This window comes from Oncorhynchus mykiss, chromosome 29 (assembly GCF_057628025.1).
Source record: "Oncorhynchus mykiss isolate SJ-2025 chromosome 29, ASM5762802v1, whole genome shotgun sequence".
NCBI classification, from domain to species: Eukaryota; Metazoa; Chordata; class Actinopteri; order Salmoniformes; family Salmonidae; genus Oncorhynchus; species Oncorhynchus mykiss.
Window position 1 is genome coordinate 36,462,549 of NC_143050.1, and position 23,209 is coordinate 36,485,757.

Below are 23,209 nucleotides of genomic sequence, written 5' to 3' on the forward strand. Positions count from 1 at the left end.
CAAGGACAAACCATCAACTACAGGGCCAAACCATCAACTCCAGGGCCAACCCATCAACTACGGGGCCATTCCATCAACTAAAGGGCCAAACCATCAATTACAAGGACAATCCATCAACTACAGGGCCAATCCATCAACTACAGGGCCAAACCATCAACTAAAGGGCCTAACAATCAACTACAGGGCCAAACCATCAACTACAGGGCCAAGCCATCAACTACAGGGCCTAACAATCAACTACAGGGCCAAACCATCAACTACAGGGCCAAACCATCAACTACAGGGCCTAACAATCAACTACAGGGCCAAACCATCAACTACAGGGCCTAACAATCAACTACAGGGCCAAACCATCAACTACAGGGCCAAGCCATCAACTACAGGGCCAAACCATCAACTACAGGGCCTAACAATCAACTACAGGGCCAAACCATCAACTACAGGGCCAAACCATCAACTACAGGGCCTAACAATCAACTACAGGGCCAAACCATCAACTACAGGGCCAAACCATCAACTACAGGGCCAAAAAGTCTACAGACCTCTTGCACTGTTTTCACATTTTGCTGCCTTAATGTTACATCTAAAACCAACAAATCTATGCAACTTATTCCACATTTTCAAAGTGAAATTTTTTGAAAAAATATCTTCCAAATGTCTAAAAACCTGTGATAAACAAAGATGTCCTGATTGCAAATTGCAGTGTATTCGAAGGGCTTCTAAAGTTGGTAATTTCCACTTTAAAATGTCAGACTTGATTTTACCCTAACTAAAAACGTATCAACTCATAAAAATTGTCCAATAATTATAATCCACATAATTATTCACAGTTCCTGTTGCTGCAGGATTATTTTTCTGCTGTGAGAAACTGGTCAAATAAGATGTATTTGCCATTTTGTATTACAGTATTACTTAATGGCCTTGTGGCAAACAGACCAGTTATGAGGAGTGAATGTGATGTTGTTGATTCTCTGTATTTTCAAGTATTGTTGTGGCAGCATCATGTTATGGGTATGCTTGTCACTGGCAGGGAATGGGGAGTTTGTCAGCATCAAAATAAATATGAAAGGAGCCAAAGCCCAGGTAAAACGTTTGTGGAAAACCTGCCGTAGTCTTCTGAAAACCTAACCCTGGGAAATTGTATAGCCAAAGACCCACCAGAATGGCTTTCCAAGAGGTGGTGTCTCAGTCCTGACTTAAATCTGCTTGAAAATCAGAGACAAGGTTTGAATATTGCTGTCCATCAATGATTTCCAAAATGATTCCCAAACTATTTGGAGCAATTTTGTCCAAATGAATGGATATGTGTTGCCCTAAAAGTTGTGCAAGTTTGGTAGAATCTTATTCAAAATGATTCACAGCCGTAATGGCGCAATCAAGACATCTACATTTTTTATTCATTTGGAAAATCTTCTATGATTTCTTTCAGTAGATGGTGTAGATTGGTGGGGGAAAATGTTTATATGAATTTTTATAAATTTGTATATTTTATTTCAAGGTAGCAAAATGTGAAGACTGCAAGGGGTGTGTAGAGTATCAAAGTATTGATAAGAGACACTTCACACTGGTTCTGATCAGTAGCCCCACCCCCTCTCTCTATCTCCACCCCTTTTTCTCTTTCCCTGCCCCACAATGTCTCCCAGAGTGGAAGAGGGTCATACTTGAAAGGCCAGGCTGTGTACACTGTAAAAAAAAAGAAGAGAAATGTTGTTTCCACATACAGTTGTGAGGCAACCAGTTGCGATAAGATTGTGAATTTGTTCAACAGGAATTTCACACGCAAACATTTTGTTGAGAAAAATCACAATCCTATTGCAGCTGGTTGCCTTGTTCGTTGAAGCAACTTTTTTTCTTCTTCTTTGTTGTTAGTGTAGCCGTCGGGTCCATGTCTAATTAACCCAGCAGATCATGCATAATACATTGTCCCCCTCCCCCCCCCTCGTCCCCCTCCGATGTGGAACACAAAATAACAGAACAGGACAGAGTGTTCCAAATTCCTGCTTCCAGTTCCACACTGCTCCAGATACAGATGCAAAAAAAAATAATACGGTCTAAGATGCTGCTGTAATTAAGGCTTTAATTAAAACTAATCAAGGGGTAAGAACCCAATAAATTCCCATGATGGATATTACATCTGTGTGAAAGAGTGTCAGGGAGATGGAGAGAGGGCATGCAGGAATATTAAGCCAGGCTACATCAGGCTAAAAGAGACTAATTGGAGTTGGCAGGTATGGAATATGCTACAGGAGACTAATGGGCTAACTACCGATATACTCACTTTGTTCACATAAGGCTTCCAACAATGCTCCTTTACCACCTCCTTTGTCTGTTGGACGCAAACAGTTTACAGACTCAGCACCACTAGACCCTCAATACACTATAGCTACTGGCTGCCTTACATTTCCTCAGAGCTAAACGTGTTCAGTGCTGGGCTGGAACAGAAACCTGCACCGCCCTGTAGTTTTTCCGGGACTGCAGTGATCTGGTTCCCTTACCGTGCATCTCGTCAAAAAATGAAACGTGTTAGTGCCAGGCTGGAGCAAAACCCTCTCCTATAGTGATAATTGTTGTCAGTGGGTAAGTGGTGGTGTAACACTTACAGTGGCATCCCTGTGCGGCTCCTCTATGGAGCCGTCTTTAGGCCTTAAGGTGACGGTCAGCTCCAGTGTTCCCAGGTCTACATCAGGGTAGTGAGGGTCCTGCAGTGTTAGATTAACTGGTATTGCCCTGCACAGGAATAGATCACATTCAATCGTTGTCGTAGCATGAAGAAGGATCGGACCAAAGCACAGCGGGGTAAGTGTTCATGATTTTTTGGTCATACCCTGACCAAACCAAAATAGAGACATAAAAAGCTCTCTAAGGTCAGGGCGTGACAGTACCCACCCCCCCCCCCCCCCAAAAAAAAGTGCGGACTCCGGCAGCAAAACCTGAACCTATAGGGGAGGGTCTGGGTGGGCATCTATCCGCGGTGGCAGCTCTGGTGCGGGAAGTAGACCCCGCTCCACCTCTGGCTTGGCCCACTTTGGTGGCGCCTCTTGTGCGAGGACCTCGCTGCGGGCCCCGGACTGGGCCCCCTCGCTGCGGGCCCCGGACTGGACACCCTCGTTGCTGGCTCCGGACTGGGCACCCTCGTTGCGGGCCTGGACTAGACTCACTTTGCGGGCCCCGCAACGAGGGTGCCCACTCCAGTGAATGCCCACTTTAGCCCGGCACCTCCAGAGTGCAGGCACAGGTCGAACCAGGCTGTGGGGGAGCAATGGAGATCTAGTGCTTGACACTTGCACCTCTCCACTTGGCTGAATGCCCACTTTAGCCCGGCACGGGCGGAGTGCAGGCATAGGATGCACTGAGCAGTCATAGCGCACCGGGCTATGAGCACGCACTGGAGACACCGTGCACTTTACTGCATGACACGGTGCCTGACCAGTATCACGTTCCTTCCCTCAGGTCTTTAGCCTGACTCCGCCAATCTCCCTGTGTGCTTTTGGGTGCTTTTGCCTCTCGTGCCTGCTTCACTGACTTGCCTCATATCGCCGCCTCTCAGCTTTAGCTGCCCCCAGTTCCTCTTTCGGACGGCGATATTCCCCAGCCTGCCCCCAGGGTCCTCTCCCGTCCAGGATTACCTCCCAAGTCCACGAATCCTGAACCCTCTGCTCCTCCATACCACGCTGCTTGGTCCGTTTGTGGTGGGTAGTTCTGTAACGCTCATCGTTGCATGAAGAAGGATTGGACCAAAGCGCAGCGCGGGAGCCACAATAGCTAATGACGTAATGCGGTCATGTGGTTTCGTGTGGCTTAAGGTTGTGAGTTGAATTTGTGCAGGGATCGTCATATACACAGACTGAAAATGCATGCACTCGCTGTACTGTAAGTCGCTTTGGAGAAAAGCTTCTGTCAGACAGGTGATCTGCATACTGTATGCACAGTATATGCCAAAACAGTTCACAAACAGGTGATATACAGATGCCATAGGCCTACTGTACCGCTGTTGCTCCAGGGACTCCAGGTAGAGGTAAGCTGAACCCATGAAGTCATCCTGAAGGCCGAAGTCATAGTCAAACACCTGCAGGGAAAACACACACCATCTGTGTTAGAGTGTGTGTTTAAGAGTGTGTGTGTGTGTACGCGCGCGCATGTTCGTTACCTTGACATAGAGAGGTTCCTGCAGACTGTCAACCAGTAGTTTAGTCCCCTCGTCCCAGACAGGGTTAAGGTTCTTGTGGATGGTCTTACTGCGAAACACCTCCTTCCCACACAGCTTAAACTTCACATATGGATCACTGGTACCTGAGAGAGAGAGAGAGAGAGAGAGAGAGAGAGAGAGAGAGAGAGAGAGAGAGAGAGAGAGAGACACAGAGAGAGAGAGAGAGAGAGAGACAGAGAGAGAGAGAGAGAGAGAGAGAGAGAGAGAGAGAGAGAGAAAAAAGTGAGACAGATATTTCATGATTTAGTTTTTTTTTTACAAACACATTATTCCAGTCCAACCCTGTACCTCCCAACCCCCTAAAGATAGATGGACAGATATACTGTATATGACTCGGTACCTCCTCTGTCCCGTATGGCCAGGTTGTGTCCTCTCTTCAGCACTATGTCCAGCTGGTACATCTCTGAGCTGGGCAGAGCTTTGTCCGAGTTAACCCCCGAGGCACCAGTGGCACCCATAACCTGGGAAGACAGATGTTTAAAAATACAGCGTTAAACACACAACCTAACACACACAGACACACAAACATGCATGCACACACACACAGTTTCACAGGCGTACACACACAGACAAACAAACACAGAGAGAGAGAGAGAGAGAGAGAGAGAGAGAGAGAGAGAGAGAAACACAAAGCACACACACAAAGCATAATAAACCTGACATCCTGAAAAACATGTTGGCCAAAACACAGCATTGGAACGAGGAATCCAACTTCCTGGAACCTCCTGCACCAGAGAGGCTTTCAGCCTTACAGCTCCTACAGCAGCGATGCTTTCAGCCTTACAGCTCCTACAGCAGCGATGCTTTCAGCCTTACAGCTCCTACAGCAGCGATGCTTTCAGCCTTACAGCTCCTACAGCAGCGATGCTTTCAGCCTTACAGCTCCTACAGCAGCGATGCTTTCAGCCTTACAGCTCCTACAGCAGAGATGCTTTCAGCCTTACAGCTCCTACAGCAGTGATGCTTTCAGCCTTACAGCTCCTACAGCAGCGATGCTTTCAGCCTTACAGCTCCTACAGCAGCGATGCTTTCAGCCTTACAGCTCCTACAGCAGCGATGCTTTCAGCCTTACAGCTCCTACAGCAGTGATGCTTTCAGCCTTACAGCTCCTACAGCAGCGATGCTTTCACTAGCAAACACAGTCGAGAGCATAATATTCACCATAAAAGCGACCGTAAAGCTTAGTCCCGTTCCTCTGCTGTGGACGTGTGTGTAGGCAGGGCACACGCGTTTCCAGTGAGCAGACCAGTGAGCTATCAGTGTGGGTCTCATGTACCAAGAGAAAACCAATGAAACAGCACATCTACAGGGACACCACTAACAGGATGTTGCATGAGAAAGACTTCCTGAGCTGAGTGTGAGCTTCTTATCTACGATTCATATCCATTCCGGTGTTGCTCCATTTCCATGCCCAGGTCCACTGTCATCACGATGCATTAACCGAGGCCGGTCAGTGTGTGCATCTACTGTACTCAACCATTTCCTGCTACAGGTTCTATAGGAATTATACTTCTGGTGAAGAGAGGGTCAGCTGATATATTGTCCCCACTTACACCAAAAAAACAAATCTGGTGATCAGGACATAGACCAAGCCCAGGGATAAACACCAACCCTACGGTATTGCATCCCTGATCACATAGTGATCACAGTGTACACACACTGCCAGTGCCGGCTTTGTCTCCCGAGTTTGGTTCCGTGGATTATACATTGCTGTACCACATAATTACACTGTGGTTACCATAGTAATTCTCTCCCGCTCTCTCTTTCTCCCTCCAGGCGCACTCAAACACACAGACACACATAAATCAATGGCGGTCAGCAACCCAGCAACTTAAAATGAAGTGCTCTGTAACACCTAAACGAGTGGCAACTGAGCTGGCACCAACGCAAAGGAGGCAAAACTGAACTTTGCTGGAGTACTGAAACACATCCTTCCGAGATGTTTTCGAAAGATGTCATGATGTGTTGTAACACCACTTAATCAAGTGTTGAGTGACACCTTCCCAGGGCCTGGGAGCCCTACCGGAAGAGGTTGAAAACACTATTTTGGCATTTCGAGTTTGGTTCAGTGCAGAAGTAGATACCTTCTCTTTTGGTGTTGTTTCCCCTCTCTAAATCTTCTAAACACTATCATTGTGTTTCAGCGTTAGAACAGCTCTTCTGCAGTATGTTAAAAATGTATTGATGTTCAGCATCTGATCGTTTGCCCGTTTTGGTAGGCTTGTTGAGCACAGTGCTCAACCCACCAACAGTAACTGAAGGTTTTACAACAAGCACTATCTTTGCCTCTTCCGTCAAAAGGTCGAAATGTGGGAATGGGTAGTCTCACCATTGAACGTCATTTTTGATTTATGGTTTTGATATCCATTCATCCTCCTGGCACATCAAGCTGCTTAATACTCATATATAAGTTAACTTTTCATCCTTCAAACGTGCATACAACATTCTGTGAAATAATCATAAAGTCTAAAACATTTGAATTACCCATAATCCTCAACAACAAAAAAAAAGAGCCACGTGACAAGATGTTCGATTCAAACCAAATCAGTTCAATCACTAAATGTTCTCTCTTTGGTTGGTTGCCCTCATAAAAGTGACTTACATTTTGAGCAACATATTTAAGTTGGATTGATTCTTACATTTTGGGGTAAAATCATTGAAACAACTTGCATTCATTTTCTATGAAGTATTTGTACTTTTGTTTGTTGTTGTTGTCAATTTAAATTCACCCCAGAATAATGTTTTACAGTGTGGCTGTGTGGTTGAGGGTGTGAAAATTCTAATCAATTCCAAAGAAATGCACCATCTTACTGCCCCAGGGGTTCCATTTCCGCTTTCCGCCTGTCCCACTTTCACTCCTTCTCTGTCTCCTGTTTCTATTCTGTCTAAATAAAGCATTGAAAAAGGTGGAACTCCACAAAAATATTCTCCACCGGGTGCTATCATTAATCAACATTTAGGCTATAACTCATTTGCATTTATTACTAACCATTTGATTGTATGAGAGACAGTCTGCCCCCCCCCCCCCCCCCCCCAAAAAAAAAAACGTATTTTTATGCTGCCTTTTACATGCATTGACCCCCCCACCCCCCAAAAAAATCAATGTTCAGATTGAATAACCACTTTGGGCGTTCCAGAGTACCTCTATTCTGTTCTAAAACGGTCTTTGTCTCATAACACTGATATTGGTGTTTACATCCAAACACCAGATCTCCGGTTAGGGTGCATTACTTTTCATGGTTTCATTACACAATCATGGTGTTTTGAGTCTTTCCATCAGACATCTCCCATCTCATGATATCAACAATAGACCATCACTCAGACACAACCTCTCTGTGCACACAATCAATAGGTGATCAATAATAGTGATCTGTACTAACAATCAATCAGAGTGATGTGATTAGTCTCGCTATGGCTAGGAGGGGGGGGGTGGGGGGGGTAGTCGATAGACTACGAAACAGGAGAGAGGTATTGGCCAAACAACGACAAGACACTTGACTGGCCTGGTACAATTGAGCCAATGGAAAAATGTCAAACGTCAAAACCAATTGTATTGTGTGTCTGTATGCCTGTCTGTATGCCTGCCCATTATGTACAGTGAATGGATAAGGTTTGATTCTGGACTAAGCCGTATGTCTAACCAACCAGGCTGTGGCCCTGAGTAGTGCATTATGTACAGTGAATGGATAAGGTTTGATTCTGGACTAAGCCGTATGTCTAACCAACCAGGCTGTGGCCCTGAGTAGTGCATTATGTACAGTGAATGGATAAGGTTTGATTCTGGACTAAGCCATATGTCTAACCAACCAGGCTGTGGCCCTGAGTAGTGCATTATGTACAGTGAATGGATAAGGTTTGATTCTGGACTAAGCCGTATGTCTAACCAACCAGGCTGTGGCCCTGAGTAGTGCATTATGTACAGTGAATGGATAAGGTTTGATTCTGGACTAAGCCATATGTCTAAACAACCTGGCTGTGCGTGTGTGAACAACAAGCTGCCTGCAGCTGATCTCCACAGGCCTTTGGTACTAAATCAGGAGATGAGCGCTGCTGGGCTTATAATACACACTGATCAGGTACAATCCTATCAGCAGGCACTGATATACATGCAGTACAGGGTATTTCAGAAGAGAGACTGTGTCTGTGTGTTGGTTATTTAGTGAGACAAGCAGCCAGTATAGGCGATCTCCGTGAGCTCTGTGACATGACAACAGACATGTTTCAACTGGCTAAATGTACTGTGAGCTCAACTTTGTGACCAAATGGAGAGAAAAACAATTCAGAGGAGGTTTAAATGTACAAAAGCAATCAAAGAATTAGACTGTGATTACCATAGTAATTTTCTCTCTCTCTCTCTAAAAAAGGTTTTCACAGCAGTAATCTTCTCTGACTGATTGAGAGTTTCAAGGGCACTATCATCATTTTAAGTAACATAATAGATGCAAAGCATTGAATATTTAAAATCATGCACCCCCCCCAAAAAATGTTTTACTTTGCACCTGAATTTAACAGCAGGGTACTCCCACATAATTTGAAGGAATGTGCCTATCTGATTTAGGCGACATAGTGCACAGTAAAACGCATCCTTGGTGCATCGTAAAACGCTTCCTTGGTGTTAAATACAGTCTGTGAACAAACTTCAAACGAATTGATGGTTCAGAATACAGGATGCCAAGGTAATGTTTTTGCCAAATTCTGTTCCAGTTAAAAGGTTGTTCAGATTCAATTAGATCTGTGAACCATACGTTTTAATGGCTAGCTCAGGATATGAATTTAATATACAGTATTATAGAGATCAATCCCTTCAGGAGCCCACATCATTTATTTTTTAAATTTCATCATTGGATGGTTCGGTAGTTGTGTTTCTCAAGGGACCTCACAGGCCAGAGTAGCTGACCTAAATTGTAAATTATAGGGGGAAAAAAGGAGTTTCCTGATAACGTGTATGTATTTTTTGAATCTTGGAATGTTCTCAAACCATTACTGTCCATGATTATCGGCAAGGGTACGGATTCCACATTTGGCCCATTGGTGGGATGCAAAAGGCCCCCCACCAGATAGCAAGGTATTATTGTGAAATTCTGCAGCATGGGCATGCCATTTTCATTCCCAGTTATATAGTAAAACATTTTTTTGTACCAAATAGAAATAGTGTGAGCAGTAATACTACCAAAGTGTAGTTGACATTGTTTAAGGGACATATCAGTGAAGACCACCTCTTCCAGGACAATATGAGACACCATATTTCTCTCTATACTCAGCTAGGGGACAAAAGAATGCTAGTGCCTGGAAATACAATTTTAAAAGTTTGGTACGGATAGTCCAACATCTTTCCCTCGTTTTACATTTATCCGTGATCATATACCTTGCCATATACATTTTGAAACCACACTATGAAACGTATCCCAATAACCAGAAGGGGGAGACAAAAGGGAAGCATTGAACTACAGAAATTCAGCCGCGGCAATATAGTCATTTTGACAATTGATATTCTGCCTGTTAAAGCATTAAAGCAACTGGGATATTATTGTATATACTGAGGTCAGATTGAATGGATTTCAAATCTAATCAAATTTTATTTGTCACATGCGCGGAATACAACAGGTGAAATTACAGGGAAATGCTTACTTACAAGCCCTTAATTAACCAACAATGCAGTAAGTAAGAGATAACAACAAATAAGCAAAGGGTAAATAACAATAGCAGGGCTATATACAGGGGGTACTGGTACAGAGTCAATGTGTGGGGGCACCGGTGTCTAGGTAATTGAGGTAGTATGTACATGTAGGTACGCATGTACATATTACCTTGTATGCAAATAGCCTAGGTAGCCATTTGATTAGATGTTCAGGAGTCTTATGTCTTGGGGTAGAATCTGTTTCGAAGCCTCTTGGACCTAGACTTGGCACTCCGGTACCGCTTGCCGTGCGGTAGCAGAGAGAACAGTCTATGACTAGGGTGGCTGGAGTCTGACCATTTTTAAGGCGTTCCTTGATATAGAGGTCCTGGACGGCAGGAAGCTTGGCCTTGGTGATGTACTGGGCCGTACGCACTACCGTCTGTAGTGCCTTGCGGTCGGAGGCCGAGCAGTTGCCATACCAGGCAGTGATGCAACCAGTCAGGATGCTCACGATGGTGCAGCTGTAAAACCTTTTGAGGATCTCAGGACCCATGCCAAATCTTTTCAGTCTCCTGGGGGGGAATAGGTTTTGTCGTGCCCTCTTGTGTCTTGGTGTCCTTGGACCATGTTAGTTTGTTGGTGATGTGGACACCAAGGAACTTGAAGCTCTCAACCTCCTCGACTACAGCCCTCTCGATGAGAATAAGGGCGCGCTCTGTCCTCCTTTTCCTGTTGTCCACAATCATCTCCTTTGTCTTCATCACAATGAGGGAAAGGTTGTTGTCCTTCCACCACACGGTCAGGTCTCTGACATCCTCCCTATAGGCTGTCTTCATCGTTGTCGGTTATCAGGCCTACCACTGTTGTGTCATCGGCAAACTTAATGGTGTTGGAGTCGTGCCTGACCATGCTTTCATGGGTGAACAGGGAGTACAAGAGGGGACTGAGCACGCACCCCTGAGGGGCACCCGTTTTGAGGATCAGAGTGGCGGATGTGTTGTTACCTACCCTTACCACATGGGGGCGGCCCGTCAGGAAGTCCAGAATCCAGTTACAGAGGGAAGTTTTTAGTCCCAGGTTCCTTAGCTTAGTGATGAGCTTCGAGGGCACTATGGTGTTGAACGCTGAGCTGTAGTCAATGAATAGCATTCTCACATAGGTGTTCCTTCTGTACAGGTGTGAAAGGGCAGTGCGGAGAGCAACAGAGATTGCATCATCTGTGGATTTGTTGGTGTGGTATGCAAATTGGAGTGGGTCTAGGGTTTCTGTGTTGTGGTGAGCCATGACCAACCTTTCAAAGCATTTCATGGCTACAGACGTGAGTGCTACGGCTCATTTAGGCAGGTTACCTTAGTGTTCTTGGACACAGGGACTATGGTGGTCTGGTTGGATTTCTGCAGTACCTCCCTACCGTCCGACTCTTTGTCTAATCTGAGGTGAGCGCTCGCAGTTCTATTCAGTCATAGGAGATGGTAGCAGCAACATTATGTACAAAACAAGTTACGAATAACGCGAAATAACAAACAAAATAGCAAGGTTGGTTGAGAGGCGATAAGACGGCGGCCCTCCCCTCCGGCGCCATCTTACAATCTGAGCGTTAAAGTGTTAACGTTTCTGGCAATGGTTTTATCTAAGGAAGCAAATATATTGCCTCCCAAATATTTAAAACGGGAAACAGCAAGATAGCAGTTCTGAGCAATAACTAGGTCATATAGCAACCTGTTTTTGGAACAACAGAACACAGCCTTGAAGGAAGAATGAATTCTAGCGAGTTCCTCTTGATTAGCGTTGTTGTGTTGCACTTCAAACAAACTACAGTAAAACACATTTGGTTCAGACGGGTTGGTTGGAGCATGTTGCTGGCAATTTCCCCCTCCAGAATTAAGGGTTTGGTTTCTGTACGGGCCACATATTACTGTACATTGATTAAAAGCATATGCTGATTATGTAAATGACCATATTCAGCATATGTTACAGAGCACAGTCACAGAATAATATAATCACTTTGAAGTGCAGTATACCTTTCAATTAAACATATGTTAGAGTGTCGAGTGACACAGAAACCATGCTTGCATAGCGATAATCCTCAAACATGAGAAGAATTACATATCTCCTTCATCCCAGCACAGACATGTGTGATGAAACCAGTTAGGGAACCGAGGGACACGTGTACCAACATGATTCATTCACTTTGATGTTACTGTGATTTCTCCCTGACCTAGACAGCTGACAGATCAAGTCATCTCCTGAGAGTGTGAGTCACCCACTGAGTCACACACACACAAACTCTGCATCTGGATTTCCCACATGTTTTCAAACGTGTCGGGGATAACCTGTCAGAGACACACACACACACACACACACACACACACACACACACACACACACACACACACACACACACACACAGAAAACATTTCACACAGGTCTCATGATGACCAGACAGGTATCCACTAGAGAACCTATCCAGCCAGCAGAAGGACTGGGTGCAAGATAGAGCAATACTGTAAGCCACAATTTAGAAGAGCCACCAACAGTAACACATTCAAACAACGAAACCCTTGAAAACCATAGCATGGGGAAGCAAGGGTTAGGTGGCATGGGGAAACAGGGGGTAGGAGGCAGGGAGGCAGCAGCTAAAGCTCACCGATAGCAGTCATCCGCATATTGAGGTCAGATGATGTGACTCGTCCCGTAACCCTTGAAACGCCAACCCTCATTCATGAAGTGAGAGAGAGAGGAGGAGAGAGAGATGGTTGTGGAGACTGGGAGGGAATGGGAGATAAAAGGAGAACGGAGGGGAGAGTGGGAGAAACTGGCACAGGAGGAAAGAGGGAAAGAGAGAGAAAAAGAGGGGCCTGCCAAAAGGCACCACTTAGGGACGACAAGCTCCACTCATCCAGAAAACAGCCACCGCCTCTCCTAAATTCATCCTCACATCCGCTCAGTCCCTGACCTCATCTGAGACACACACACATACTGCCCCCTCAGACAGACAGGGCCAGACTCACTCTCTGCACCAGCATAGCCTGTGTCCTCTGAGAGAGAGCCAAGATAGATGGAGGGCGTTAGAGGCAGAAACAGAACAAGAGGGAGAAAGTGATAGAAAGGCATTTAATGACAGTAAAGACGGGAGAGCTCAGAGGACTAGGGGAAAAGATACTAAGCTGAATGAAGGGATGACAAAGAGGTAGGAGTAGAAGGAGGAGGAAGAGTGGGAGGGAGAGGAGAAGTGAAGTCTTAGCTTCTGGCTATAATCCCTGGAGCGGATACCTCTTGATTGACAGGTGCTAAGCCAGTTATGTAACCGCTGAGGCGGTCCGACAGCTCTCGGTTGTTCAGTCATGTGTCTGTGTACGCTGCAGTTGGAACCAACCAGTGACAGGAGTCAAGCCAGGAACCAATAAAGCAACAACAGAAGACATAATCCGTCTGGCCCTGCGGCCTTGTGAATGTTGACCTGTTGAAAGGTCTTACTCACATCGGCTGCGGAGAGCGTGATCAAATACACTTTATGACACTGTCATGAAGCATTACGACCATCATAATCATATCAGCCAGACAGGCCTATCACCTACATGCCCTTATGTCAGTCATCAGTCAAAAAGAGGGTGTCTTGTCCTGCTCCTGAAATCTGCTCCTGCATTCATCCCAGTCATCAGCAACATAGCATTGGGGTAGGTGCATGTCTGAGATCAATGTGTGCACAATTACAATGATAATTTAACATGGTCCATGTTATATAAAAATGTTCTAGAACATAAACGCACTCTTGACAGGTAGGCTATGGTGTTATGGAATGTTTTGCCTTGTGTGGTAGGTTTTGACACTCTTATGTAGGTGTCATTAAATATAATAACTACCGTGGTAGGTTTTGACACTCTTATGTAGGTGTCATTAAATATAATAACTACCGTGGTAGGTTTTGACACTCTTATGTAGGTGTCATTAAATATAATAACTACCGTGGTAGGTTTTGACACTCTTATGTAGGTGTCATTAAATATAATAACTACCGTGGTAGGTTTTGACACTCTTATGTAGGTGTCATTAAATATAATAACTACCGTGGTAGGTTTTGACACTCTTATGTAGGTGTCATTATATAAAATAACTACCGTGGTAGGTTTTGACACTCTTATGTAGGTGTCATTATATATAATAACTACCGTGGTAGGTTTTGACACTCTTATGTAGGTGTCATTATATATAATAACTACCCTGGTAGGTTTTGACACTCTTATGTAGGTGTCATTAAATATAATAACTACCGTGGTAGGTTTTGACACTCTTATGTAGGTGTCATTAAATATAATAACTACCGTGGTAGGTTTTGACACTCTTATGTAGGTGTCATTAAATATAATAACTACCGTGGTAGGTTTTGACACTCTTATGTTGGTGTCATTAAATATAATAACTACCGTGGTAGGTTTTGACACTCTTATGTAGGTGTCATTAAATATAATAACTACCGTGGTAGGTTTTGACACTCTTATGTTGGTGTCATTAAATATAATAACTACCGTGGTAGGTTTTGACACTCTTATGTAGGTGTCATTAAATATAATAACTACCGTGGTAGGTTTTGACACTCTTATGTAGGTGTCATTAAATATAATAACTACCGAGGTAGGTTTTGTGGGTTTTGACACTCTTATGTAGGTGTTAGCAAGTCGAAAGTGTCAGAGTTTCCTAGTTCCGACACGCGAACACGAAATATGCATTTGCTGTTTGAGATGCTGTAGCCGCAGCTCCCACGATGTCTGACCGATTTTGCGCTCAAAGGCTCTGTATCTGTATCTGTATGCGTGTGATACATAAGATACATAACAAATATACTGTACACACGCACCAATTGAATTCCACTAAACTATGCACATTTTTATTTTTATCCACCAACTACCTACAAACAGAAAACTATGCTATTTGTCTACCAACCCTAATTCTAACTACAAACAGACAACCATGCTATTTGTCTACCAACCCACTGCCTACACAGGCACAGAAAACCATGTAGCCTACACTCATTATGCAAATAGTACTAACACACACACACACACACACACACACACACACACACACACACACACACACACACACACACACACACACACACACACACACACACACACACGGATTGAGCTCATACAGCATCAGCAGGAAGTGCTGACTGTAACTGTGTCAGCGTTTACACCCAATGTGTTGTCCAGCACACACACTTGTGTCAACATACTAACCGTTTTCATCTTTGAAAAGGCTGCCTCCAACTACTGCACTTTTGGTGGACATTCTTAAGTGCACTCTTGTTTACTGTGCATGTCGATCTGAATTCCAAGATAAGCATTGATTAGACTGTGGGCTTAAAACACATACACGCGCACGTGCATGCTCGCGCACACACACACACACATTTATTAAAGTCTCACACAGATCAATAAGATGGTAATAGGGTTCTACAGAATACCCAACAGTATTATTTACTTCACATTATTTACAATAAAGTAAACTACAGCTCTAAGATGGATTTACGCTTCAACAAACAGGCTTTAAATGATTAGACAGCAGTGTTTTCTTCAGTGATTTTATACTGTGTTAGGTGACATTAAGACATTAGGGCAATTCCACGGTAACAGAATGAAGCAGAGGCTCAGATTGTTCCCTTTCAAAGTGATGCCAGAGGCTAGTCGAACGTCGACCTCTTCATTGAGACAATGCTGGACCGTCAATCCATGGGCAAGTCAGTGGCACATTTTAATTTGAGCACGAAATAAAAAATGAAAGAAAAGTTATCTTGCAAATTCATCACGCTACGATGTGATATATGCTTTTAGAAGTCTTGTCTTTGTTTGAATGCTTATCGGTAATGCAGTCTTTGGTGTGCTTTGCTTGTCAATGCACAAGCAGCGTTTTACCCACTCATATCGATATATGTTCATTAAGTCATACAAAAGTGTTTGTATTGTGGGATGTTTCAAATGCATTCCGTCATTCCTAAACGTGTAATGTTATATACACAATAGGAACACCTGCTTTTTTTCATGAAATAGACTGACCAGGTGAATCCAGGTGAAAGCTATGGTCCCTTACTGATGTCACTTGTTAAATCCACTTCAATCAATGTAGATGAAGTGAAGGATTTTTATACACATGGATTTTATATGTGTGCCATTCAGAGGGTGAAAGAGCAAGACAAAAGATTTAAGTGCCTTTGAACGGGGTATGGTAGTAGGTGCCAGGTGCACCAGTTTGAGTGTGTCAAGAACTGCAACGATGTTGGGTTTTTCATGCTCAACAGTTCCCGTGTGTATCAAGAATGGTCCACCACCCAAGGACATCAAGCCAACTTGACACAATTGTGGGAAGTTTAGGTGTCAACATGGGACAGCCTCCCTGTGGAACACTTTCGACACCTTGTAGTATCCATGCCTCGGCAAACTGAGGCTGTTCTGAGGGCAAAAAGGTGTGCAACTCAATATTAGGAAGGTGTTCCTAATGTTTTGTACACTCAGTGTATTTTAACATTGGTATTTATTTTACACACAAAAACATTTCATTAATAAAATAGTCAAACCTCAGTCATATAATTCAGGGAAACTGGAGTTAAGTGGAATTAGTCGTGAGTTTGCCAGCCTGGAACAGTTTAGTTCTGAAGAATTCGTTGCTATAGAAATTTAGCTGGCTAAATGTGAGCCAACATACCAACATGTTTCAAGCACCATAGTCCCTGTGCCCAAGAACACCAAGGTAACCTGCCTAAACGACTACGACCCGTAGCACTCACGTCTGTAGCCATGAAGGGCTTTGAAAGGCTGGTCATGGCTCACATCAACACCATTATCCCAGAAACCCTAGATCCACACTAATTTGCATTCCGTCCCACCATATCCACAGATGATGCAATCTCTATTGCACTCCACACTGCCCTTTCCCACCTGGACAAAAGGAACATCTATGTGAGAATGTTGTTCATTGACTACAGCTCAGCGTTCAATACCAAGAGTGTGCAAAGCTGTCATCAAGGCGAAGGGTGGCTACTTTGAAGAATTGTTTAACAATTTGTTGGTTACTATATGATTCCATATGTGCCATTTCATAGTTTTGACGTCTTCACTATTACTCTACAATGTAGAAAATAGTAAAAATAAAGAAAAACCCTGAGTAGATGTGTCCAAACTTTTTATTGGTACTGTATTGCTCCATCTCTGCAGATCCTGTCAAGGTCTGTCATGTTGAATGGGGAGGGTCACTGCACAGCTATTTTCAGGTCTCTCCAGAGATGTTCGATCGGGTCCATGTCCGGGCTCTGGTTGGGCCATTCAAGGACATTCAGAAACTTGTCCCGAAGCCACTCCTGCGTCATCTTGGCTGTCTGCTTGGGGTCAATGTCCCAATGAACCTTCACCCCAGTCTGAGGTCCTGAGTGCTCTGGAGCAGTTTTTCATCCAGGATCTCTCTATACTTTACTCCATTCATCTTTCCCTCAAACCTGACTAGTCTTCCAGTCCCTGCCACTGAAAAACATCCCCACACCCTGATGCTGCCTCCACCATGCTTCACAGTAGGGATGGTGCCAGGTTTCCTCCAGACGTGACGCCAGGCATTCAGGCCAAAGAGTTAAATATTGATTTTATCAGATCAGAGAAACTTGTTTTTCATGATGTGAGAGTCTTTTGGTGCCTTTTGGCAAACTCCAAGCGGGCTCCCATGTGCCTTCTACTGAGGAGTGGCTTCTGTCTGGCCACTCTAACATAAAGGCCTGATTGATGGAGTGCTGCAGAGATGGTTGTCCTTCTGTAAGGTTCTCCCATCTCCATAGAGGAACTCTGGAGCTCTGTCAGAGTGACCATCGGATTCTTGGTCACCTTCCTGAACCACCAAGACTGGCCGCCGGGCCAAACTGCTTCCATATAAAAATGATGGAGGCCACTGTGTTTTTGGGGGACGTTCAATGCTGCAGACATTTTGTGTTACCCTTCCCCAAATATGTGCTTCGACACAATCCCGACTCTCATAGCAAAGGGTCTGAATATTTATGTAAATTAGGCATTTCTGTTTTTTTTATTTTTTTTATACATTTGCTAAAATTACATAAAACTTGTTTTCGCTTTGTCATTATGGGCTATTGTGTGTAGATTGATGAGGAAAATGTGCAATTGAATCTATTTTAGAGTAAACATGTAACGTATCAACATGGGAAAAGTAAAGGGGTCTGATTATTTTCAAATGCATTGTACTTTGGCAGAGGAGATATAATTTATTTAATGTGTGGTGTAGTAGAACAACAATACAGATACACAATGTTTGATTTTGGTCACAAATCGCGTGCCATGATTTCTTCTACAAGTTAGCAGGTTTTCATAATTAAAAGCAGAACACAGAACAGCCATGTGGGTTGTTTTGGTCCGTGTACCTGCCTCACTTGCTTACTCCGCACGTCAATAGGGAGTAGTTTGGTTCGAGGGCCTGTCATGCCAAATAGTGTCCCCCTCTGCGTCACAATGGGATTCGATGAGTTCTAGCTTCTGTCGCTAGGGCTGTTCCTAGGGCTGTTGCTAGGGCTGTTCCTAGGGCTGTTGCTAGGGCTAGTATTTGTTGCTAATTTGCAACATTCTGACCGGATTATGTAATGAACCAAAGCGCTCGTTGCTATGCTGGTTGCTTGGCTCTATTTTACCTCGTAGCTGTCGCGAAGGAAAGAGGATGCGGACAGTTCTAGTTCACCGCATAAATGCTCGCTCTGCAAAATTATGACCTCACAATTTCTCTCCAAGGTCAATGCTTTTGACGGAAAGAGACTGGAAAGAGAACACTTTCTTTACCTTGTACTTGTCTTTATATATGTAAATATTGTTAAATAGGAATAATTAATTGAAGCTGTTTTTAGATTGACGTTGCTTGCTATCGTACTTATATACCTCAGCCTGCCTAGTCAGCTAGCCAGCTACAGTAGCTGCCAGACAGTTTTATTTAGCTAACACTAGCTAGCAAGCTACTGTAACTGTTAACGCGGCTTTCTGTTTGTATGTGGCTTGCACTTCAGTGGCATACCTCAAGGAGATTTTCTTTTATCTTTCCAACCAGGCGAAGTACTATGAAAACACCACTGATCTCGAAAAGAAGCTCAACATTCAGAGAAATTCACAATAACGTTGAGCAGTTAACTTATATTAGATAATTGTACGGATTTAGCTACATACAACCATTTTCCATCTAACGTTAGCTAGTTGCTAGCTATACATATAGTTCAGTGGTGGCTGCTGAGGAGAGGATGGCTCATAATAATGTCTGGAATGGAGTAAATGGAATGGTATCAAACAGGTGGTTTCCATGTGGTTGATAACTACCATTCAGTTGACTCCATTCCAGACATTATTATGAGCCGTCCTCCCCTCAGCAGCCTCCACTGATATAGTTATATGTCTGTCATATTGAGGTGTCTAGCTACAGTATCAGTTAAACCTGATCAATCAAATTGATAGGTGTAAGCAATTATGGTAATTCCAGACAATCATGTGTACTTAAGGGGGAAGGATGGCCAGCCAGGCAGGAGGGTGATTTTTACTAAGGAGGAGAAGGAGGCCGTGCTGACCGAGATGCATGCTGGCTATTTTGGAGTGAAGCACGATTGCCAAAATCAACCTACGCTTCTTCTGACAGGGAATTGTAAAGGAGGTGGACAGCTGGGCAAGTGAAATAACTTTTTTTTTATCAATCATATTCTATTATATCTGAAATGTTTATGATTTCAATGAGTGTCATATCAGAGAGCACGCAAGTTTCCATTTTGTCACTTTTTGCAGCTCAGTACCCTATCTAGCAAGCCAGAAGTTTGAGAGGCCAAAGACTGTGGCACCAGAGTTGAAGCCCATCAAAGTTGTTTCATCAAGGCACATGATTTAATAATATTTCACCTTTATTTAACCAGGTATGCTAGTTGAGAACAAGTTCTTATTTGCAACTGCGACCTGGCCAAGATAAAGCAAAGCAGTTCGACACATACAACAACACAGAGTTACACATGGAGTAAAACAAACATACAGTCAATAATACAGTAGAAAAGTATATATACAGGGAGTGCAAATGAGGTAGGATAAAAGAGGTAAGGCAGTAAATAGGCCATGGTGGCAAAGTAATTACAATATAGCAATTAAACACTGGAATGGTAGAATGTGCAGAATATTAATGTGCAAGTAGAGATACTGGGGTGCAAAGGAGCAAGATAAATAAATAAATACAGTATGGGGATGAGGTTCGTTTCAGTCATTGGCAGCAGAGAACTGGAAGGAAAGGTGGCCAAAGGAAGAATTGGCTTTTGGGGTGACCAGTGAGATATATCTGCTGGAGCGCATGCTACAGGTGTGTGCTGCTATGGTGACCAGTGAGCTGTGATAAGGCGGGGCTTTATCTAGCAGAGACTTGTAGATGACCTGGAGCCAGTGGGTTTGACGTCGAGTATGAAGCAAGGGCCAACCAACGAGAGCGTACAGGTCGCAGTGGTGGATAGTATATGGGGCTTTGGTGACAAAATGGATGGCACTGTGATAGACTGCATCCAATTTGTTGAGTAGAGTGTTGGAGGCTATTTTGTAAATGACATCACTGAAGTCGAGGATCGGCAGGATGGTCAATTGTACGAGGGTGTTTGGCAGCATGAGTGAAGGAGGCTTTGTTGCAAAATAGGAAGCCGATTCTAGATTTAATTTTGGATTGGAGATGTTTGATGTGAGTCTTGAAGGAGAGTTTACAGTCTAACCAGACACCTACGTATTTGTAGTTGTCCACATATTCTAAGTCAGAACTGTCCAGAGTAGTGATGCTGGTAAGTGATCGGTAAGTGTCCCAATTCAAATTTTGCACTGATAAGTTGTTTTGTAATGGTTGCTTTATTTGACCACAGCAGAGTTCAATATTATAGTGTGTGTGTGTGTGTGTGTGTGTGTGTGTGTGTGTGTGTGTGTGTGTGTGTGTGTGTGTGTGTGTGTGTGTGTGTGTGTGTGTGTGTGTGTGTGTGTGTGTGTGTGTGTGTGTGTGTGTGTGAGAATCCTTACAAATATGAACATCTGTATACTGTATGACACAGATACGGGTAAGTATAAAGAAATCTTCTCTCTAACACTTTAAATGTTAGCGGTGGACTTCATCGATCTCTTCACGAAATCCAGGAATGGCAACAGCTGGTGTCTGACGGCGACCGATCACTTTACCAAGTGGGTGGAGGGCAAGGAAATACCCATTAAGGTCAGTAAAGGAGGAGTACGTGCTTAACTCTAAATTCCCTTCTGTAACCCATTAAAAAGGTTGCTTGGACCAAGTGCTATGACATCTGGGCAAATGACTTGGTTTGGAAGAAGAACGAAAGGAAGGCGAGACCTGGGAAACCTCGCCGTTATTTCACCATCTGTTAAAGTGAATATAAAATAAATCTCAGACAATAAAATAACCTGAAGCTAGTTTTAGTTTCCTGAATACTGATATTTTTCTCTTTGTCTATCTAGGGTTACCTAGGTGGAAGCCAACAATCTTCTACAGTTGGAGCAGTTGGACGGTCGACCACTGAAAACCCTGACACTCTACACTTCAGTGAAGCCCAATAGACAAACTATGTTAAGCTTTGGTTGACATTTGAGAAAGCAAGAAATTGTCGTTATGCTTATAAAAATGTACCTCTTCAATTTACCTCTCCAAATGACTTTAGGACCATCGACTGTCAGAGCCCCCCAGGAAGTATCCCATCCACCAGAACAAGTGAGTTCGGATCAGTCTGATTCTCTGTGCTCTGAGTCAGAGAAGGGCCAGCTTGAGGTAGGCTATACCTTCCAAAAGTGTTGAAAAGTACATATCTACCATTTATAACACTGCACTAATCCATCAGTTTTTCTCACAGTAAAGTGTAACCTGTGTGTTTGCTTGTTTACGTCTCTGTCTCCTACCCTGTTCCCTTGAACTCTGCTCCTGTTCTGCAGGACCTAGGGGTTCTGCCCAACACCCAGATGTTACATCATCTACAGCTACTGTTGTTGTCATGTTGTCAATATCTGCTAAGAAAGTTTTTTGCTCTATCATACTGGGCACATAATATGTGAAATACACAGATGAAGTAAAAGCACTAGCACTGCAAACACAGAACAAGCAGTTCCTGGACTTTGGAGTCTCCCTCTTCAAGTCCCCGTTCTGAGACAGGCTGGCTATTGAGAACAAGTGACAGGCAGAACCTCCCGCCCACACAGCAACCATCTCCTCTATATTCCACACACCAGAATTCAGTATTTTAGTCTATGAGTGCACAAAAAATCTGTGAAAATAAATGAATGACACAACTGTTCCAAAAACGATCAACGTTTATGTATTCCACTCTGAAATATTGCCATGTTGGTTTTCACATTTGTTTCACAAGGTGTTCATTATTGTAACTTGTCCTTTGGTGGTATTTATTTGTTCCACATTATTCATTGTTGTATCCTAGGACCTACAATAGATACATATATACTCAACCACAAGGGTGTGCTAACGAGCTTCTTTTTTATTTTATTTTTAAAATCATAACGGAGGACTACTGAAATTATGTTATTTCAGTGTAGACAAGGGAAGGGCAGGTGAAAATAAAACCGTGACAGCCAGACAAGCCAGTGTATGAATCAAACCGATTTGCATATGGATGGAGTGGAAATTAGCTGACTTCCTGATCTGTAAGGTAAGTAACTTTAACGTGTCAAGCAGATTACACATTTTCTTCTACATTTACGAAACGCAGCCATGTTTAAGACATGGATTCCATGTTGTAGTGTTAACAAGGTACCAAAAGGTTTTTTTTTTAAATTCCATTAGCTAAACAAAACTTGTTTAAACAGCAAAATTGCGGCGGAAATCAGCCTTGTTTACATAGCGATGATGAAAAGAACGTAATTAAGGCTGTAATGATCTCCAAAATTCTAATAATTAGGTCATCACACCGTTGATATAGCTACGGACGCTTATAGTTTATGGAATCCCATTGTGACGCAGAGGTGGACACTATTTGGCTGGGGGACATTATTTGGCATGACAGGCCTCTTACACACATGCGTGCAAACACACACACACACACTATGCAGAGGCATGCAAACACACACATTAAATGAAACGTCCCTTTTTCAGGACCCTGTCTTTCGAAGATAATTTGAATAATCCAAATAACTTCACAGATCTTCATTGTAAAGGGTTTAAATACTGTTTCCCATGCTTGTTCAATGAACCATAAACTATTAATGAACTAACAGCTTACAGACGGTAGGCAATTAAGGTCACAGTTATGAAAACTTAGGACACTAAAGAAGCCTTTCTACTGACCCTGAAAACACCACAAGAAAGATGCCCAGGGTCCCTGCTCATCTGCGTGAATG

At 43.5% G+C, this 23,209-nt stretch overlaps 1 protein-coding gene across 5 annotated transcripts in view; it reads right to left on the reverse strand.

The window, feature by feature from the left end:
* The window catches only part of LOC110509626 (multiple C2 and transmembrane domain-containing protein 1), a 45,192-nt gene that overhangs the window by 11,254 nt on the left and 10,729 nt on the right, over positions 1-23,209 (reverse strand). For 3 of the 5 annotated variants that reach the window (XM_036967669.2, XM_090227106.1, XM_036967670.2), the window contains exons 2-5: positions 4,548-4,668; positions 4,148-4,290; positions 3,987-4,066; positions 2,601-2,727 (exon numbers count right to left, since the gene is read on the reverse strand). In XM_036967669.2, coding sequence (XP_036823564.2) covers positions 2,601-2,727; positions 3,987-4,066; positions 4,148-4,290; positions 4,548-4,668 — 471 coding nt within the window. Of the gene's footprint in view, positions 1-2,600; positions 2,728-3,986; positions 4,067-4,147; positions 4,291-4,547; positions 4,669-5,368; positions 6,111-23,209 lie in introns of those variants that run through there. The other 2 variants (XM_090227107.1, XM_036967671.2) reach the window with 1 other exon arrangement.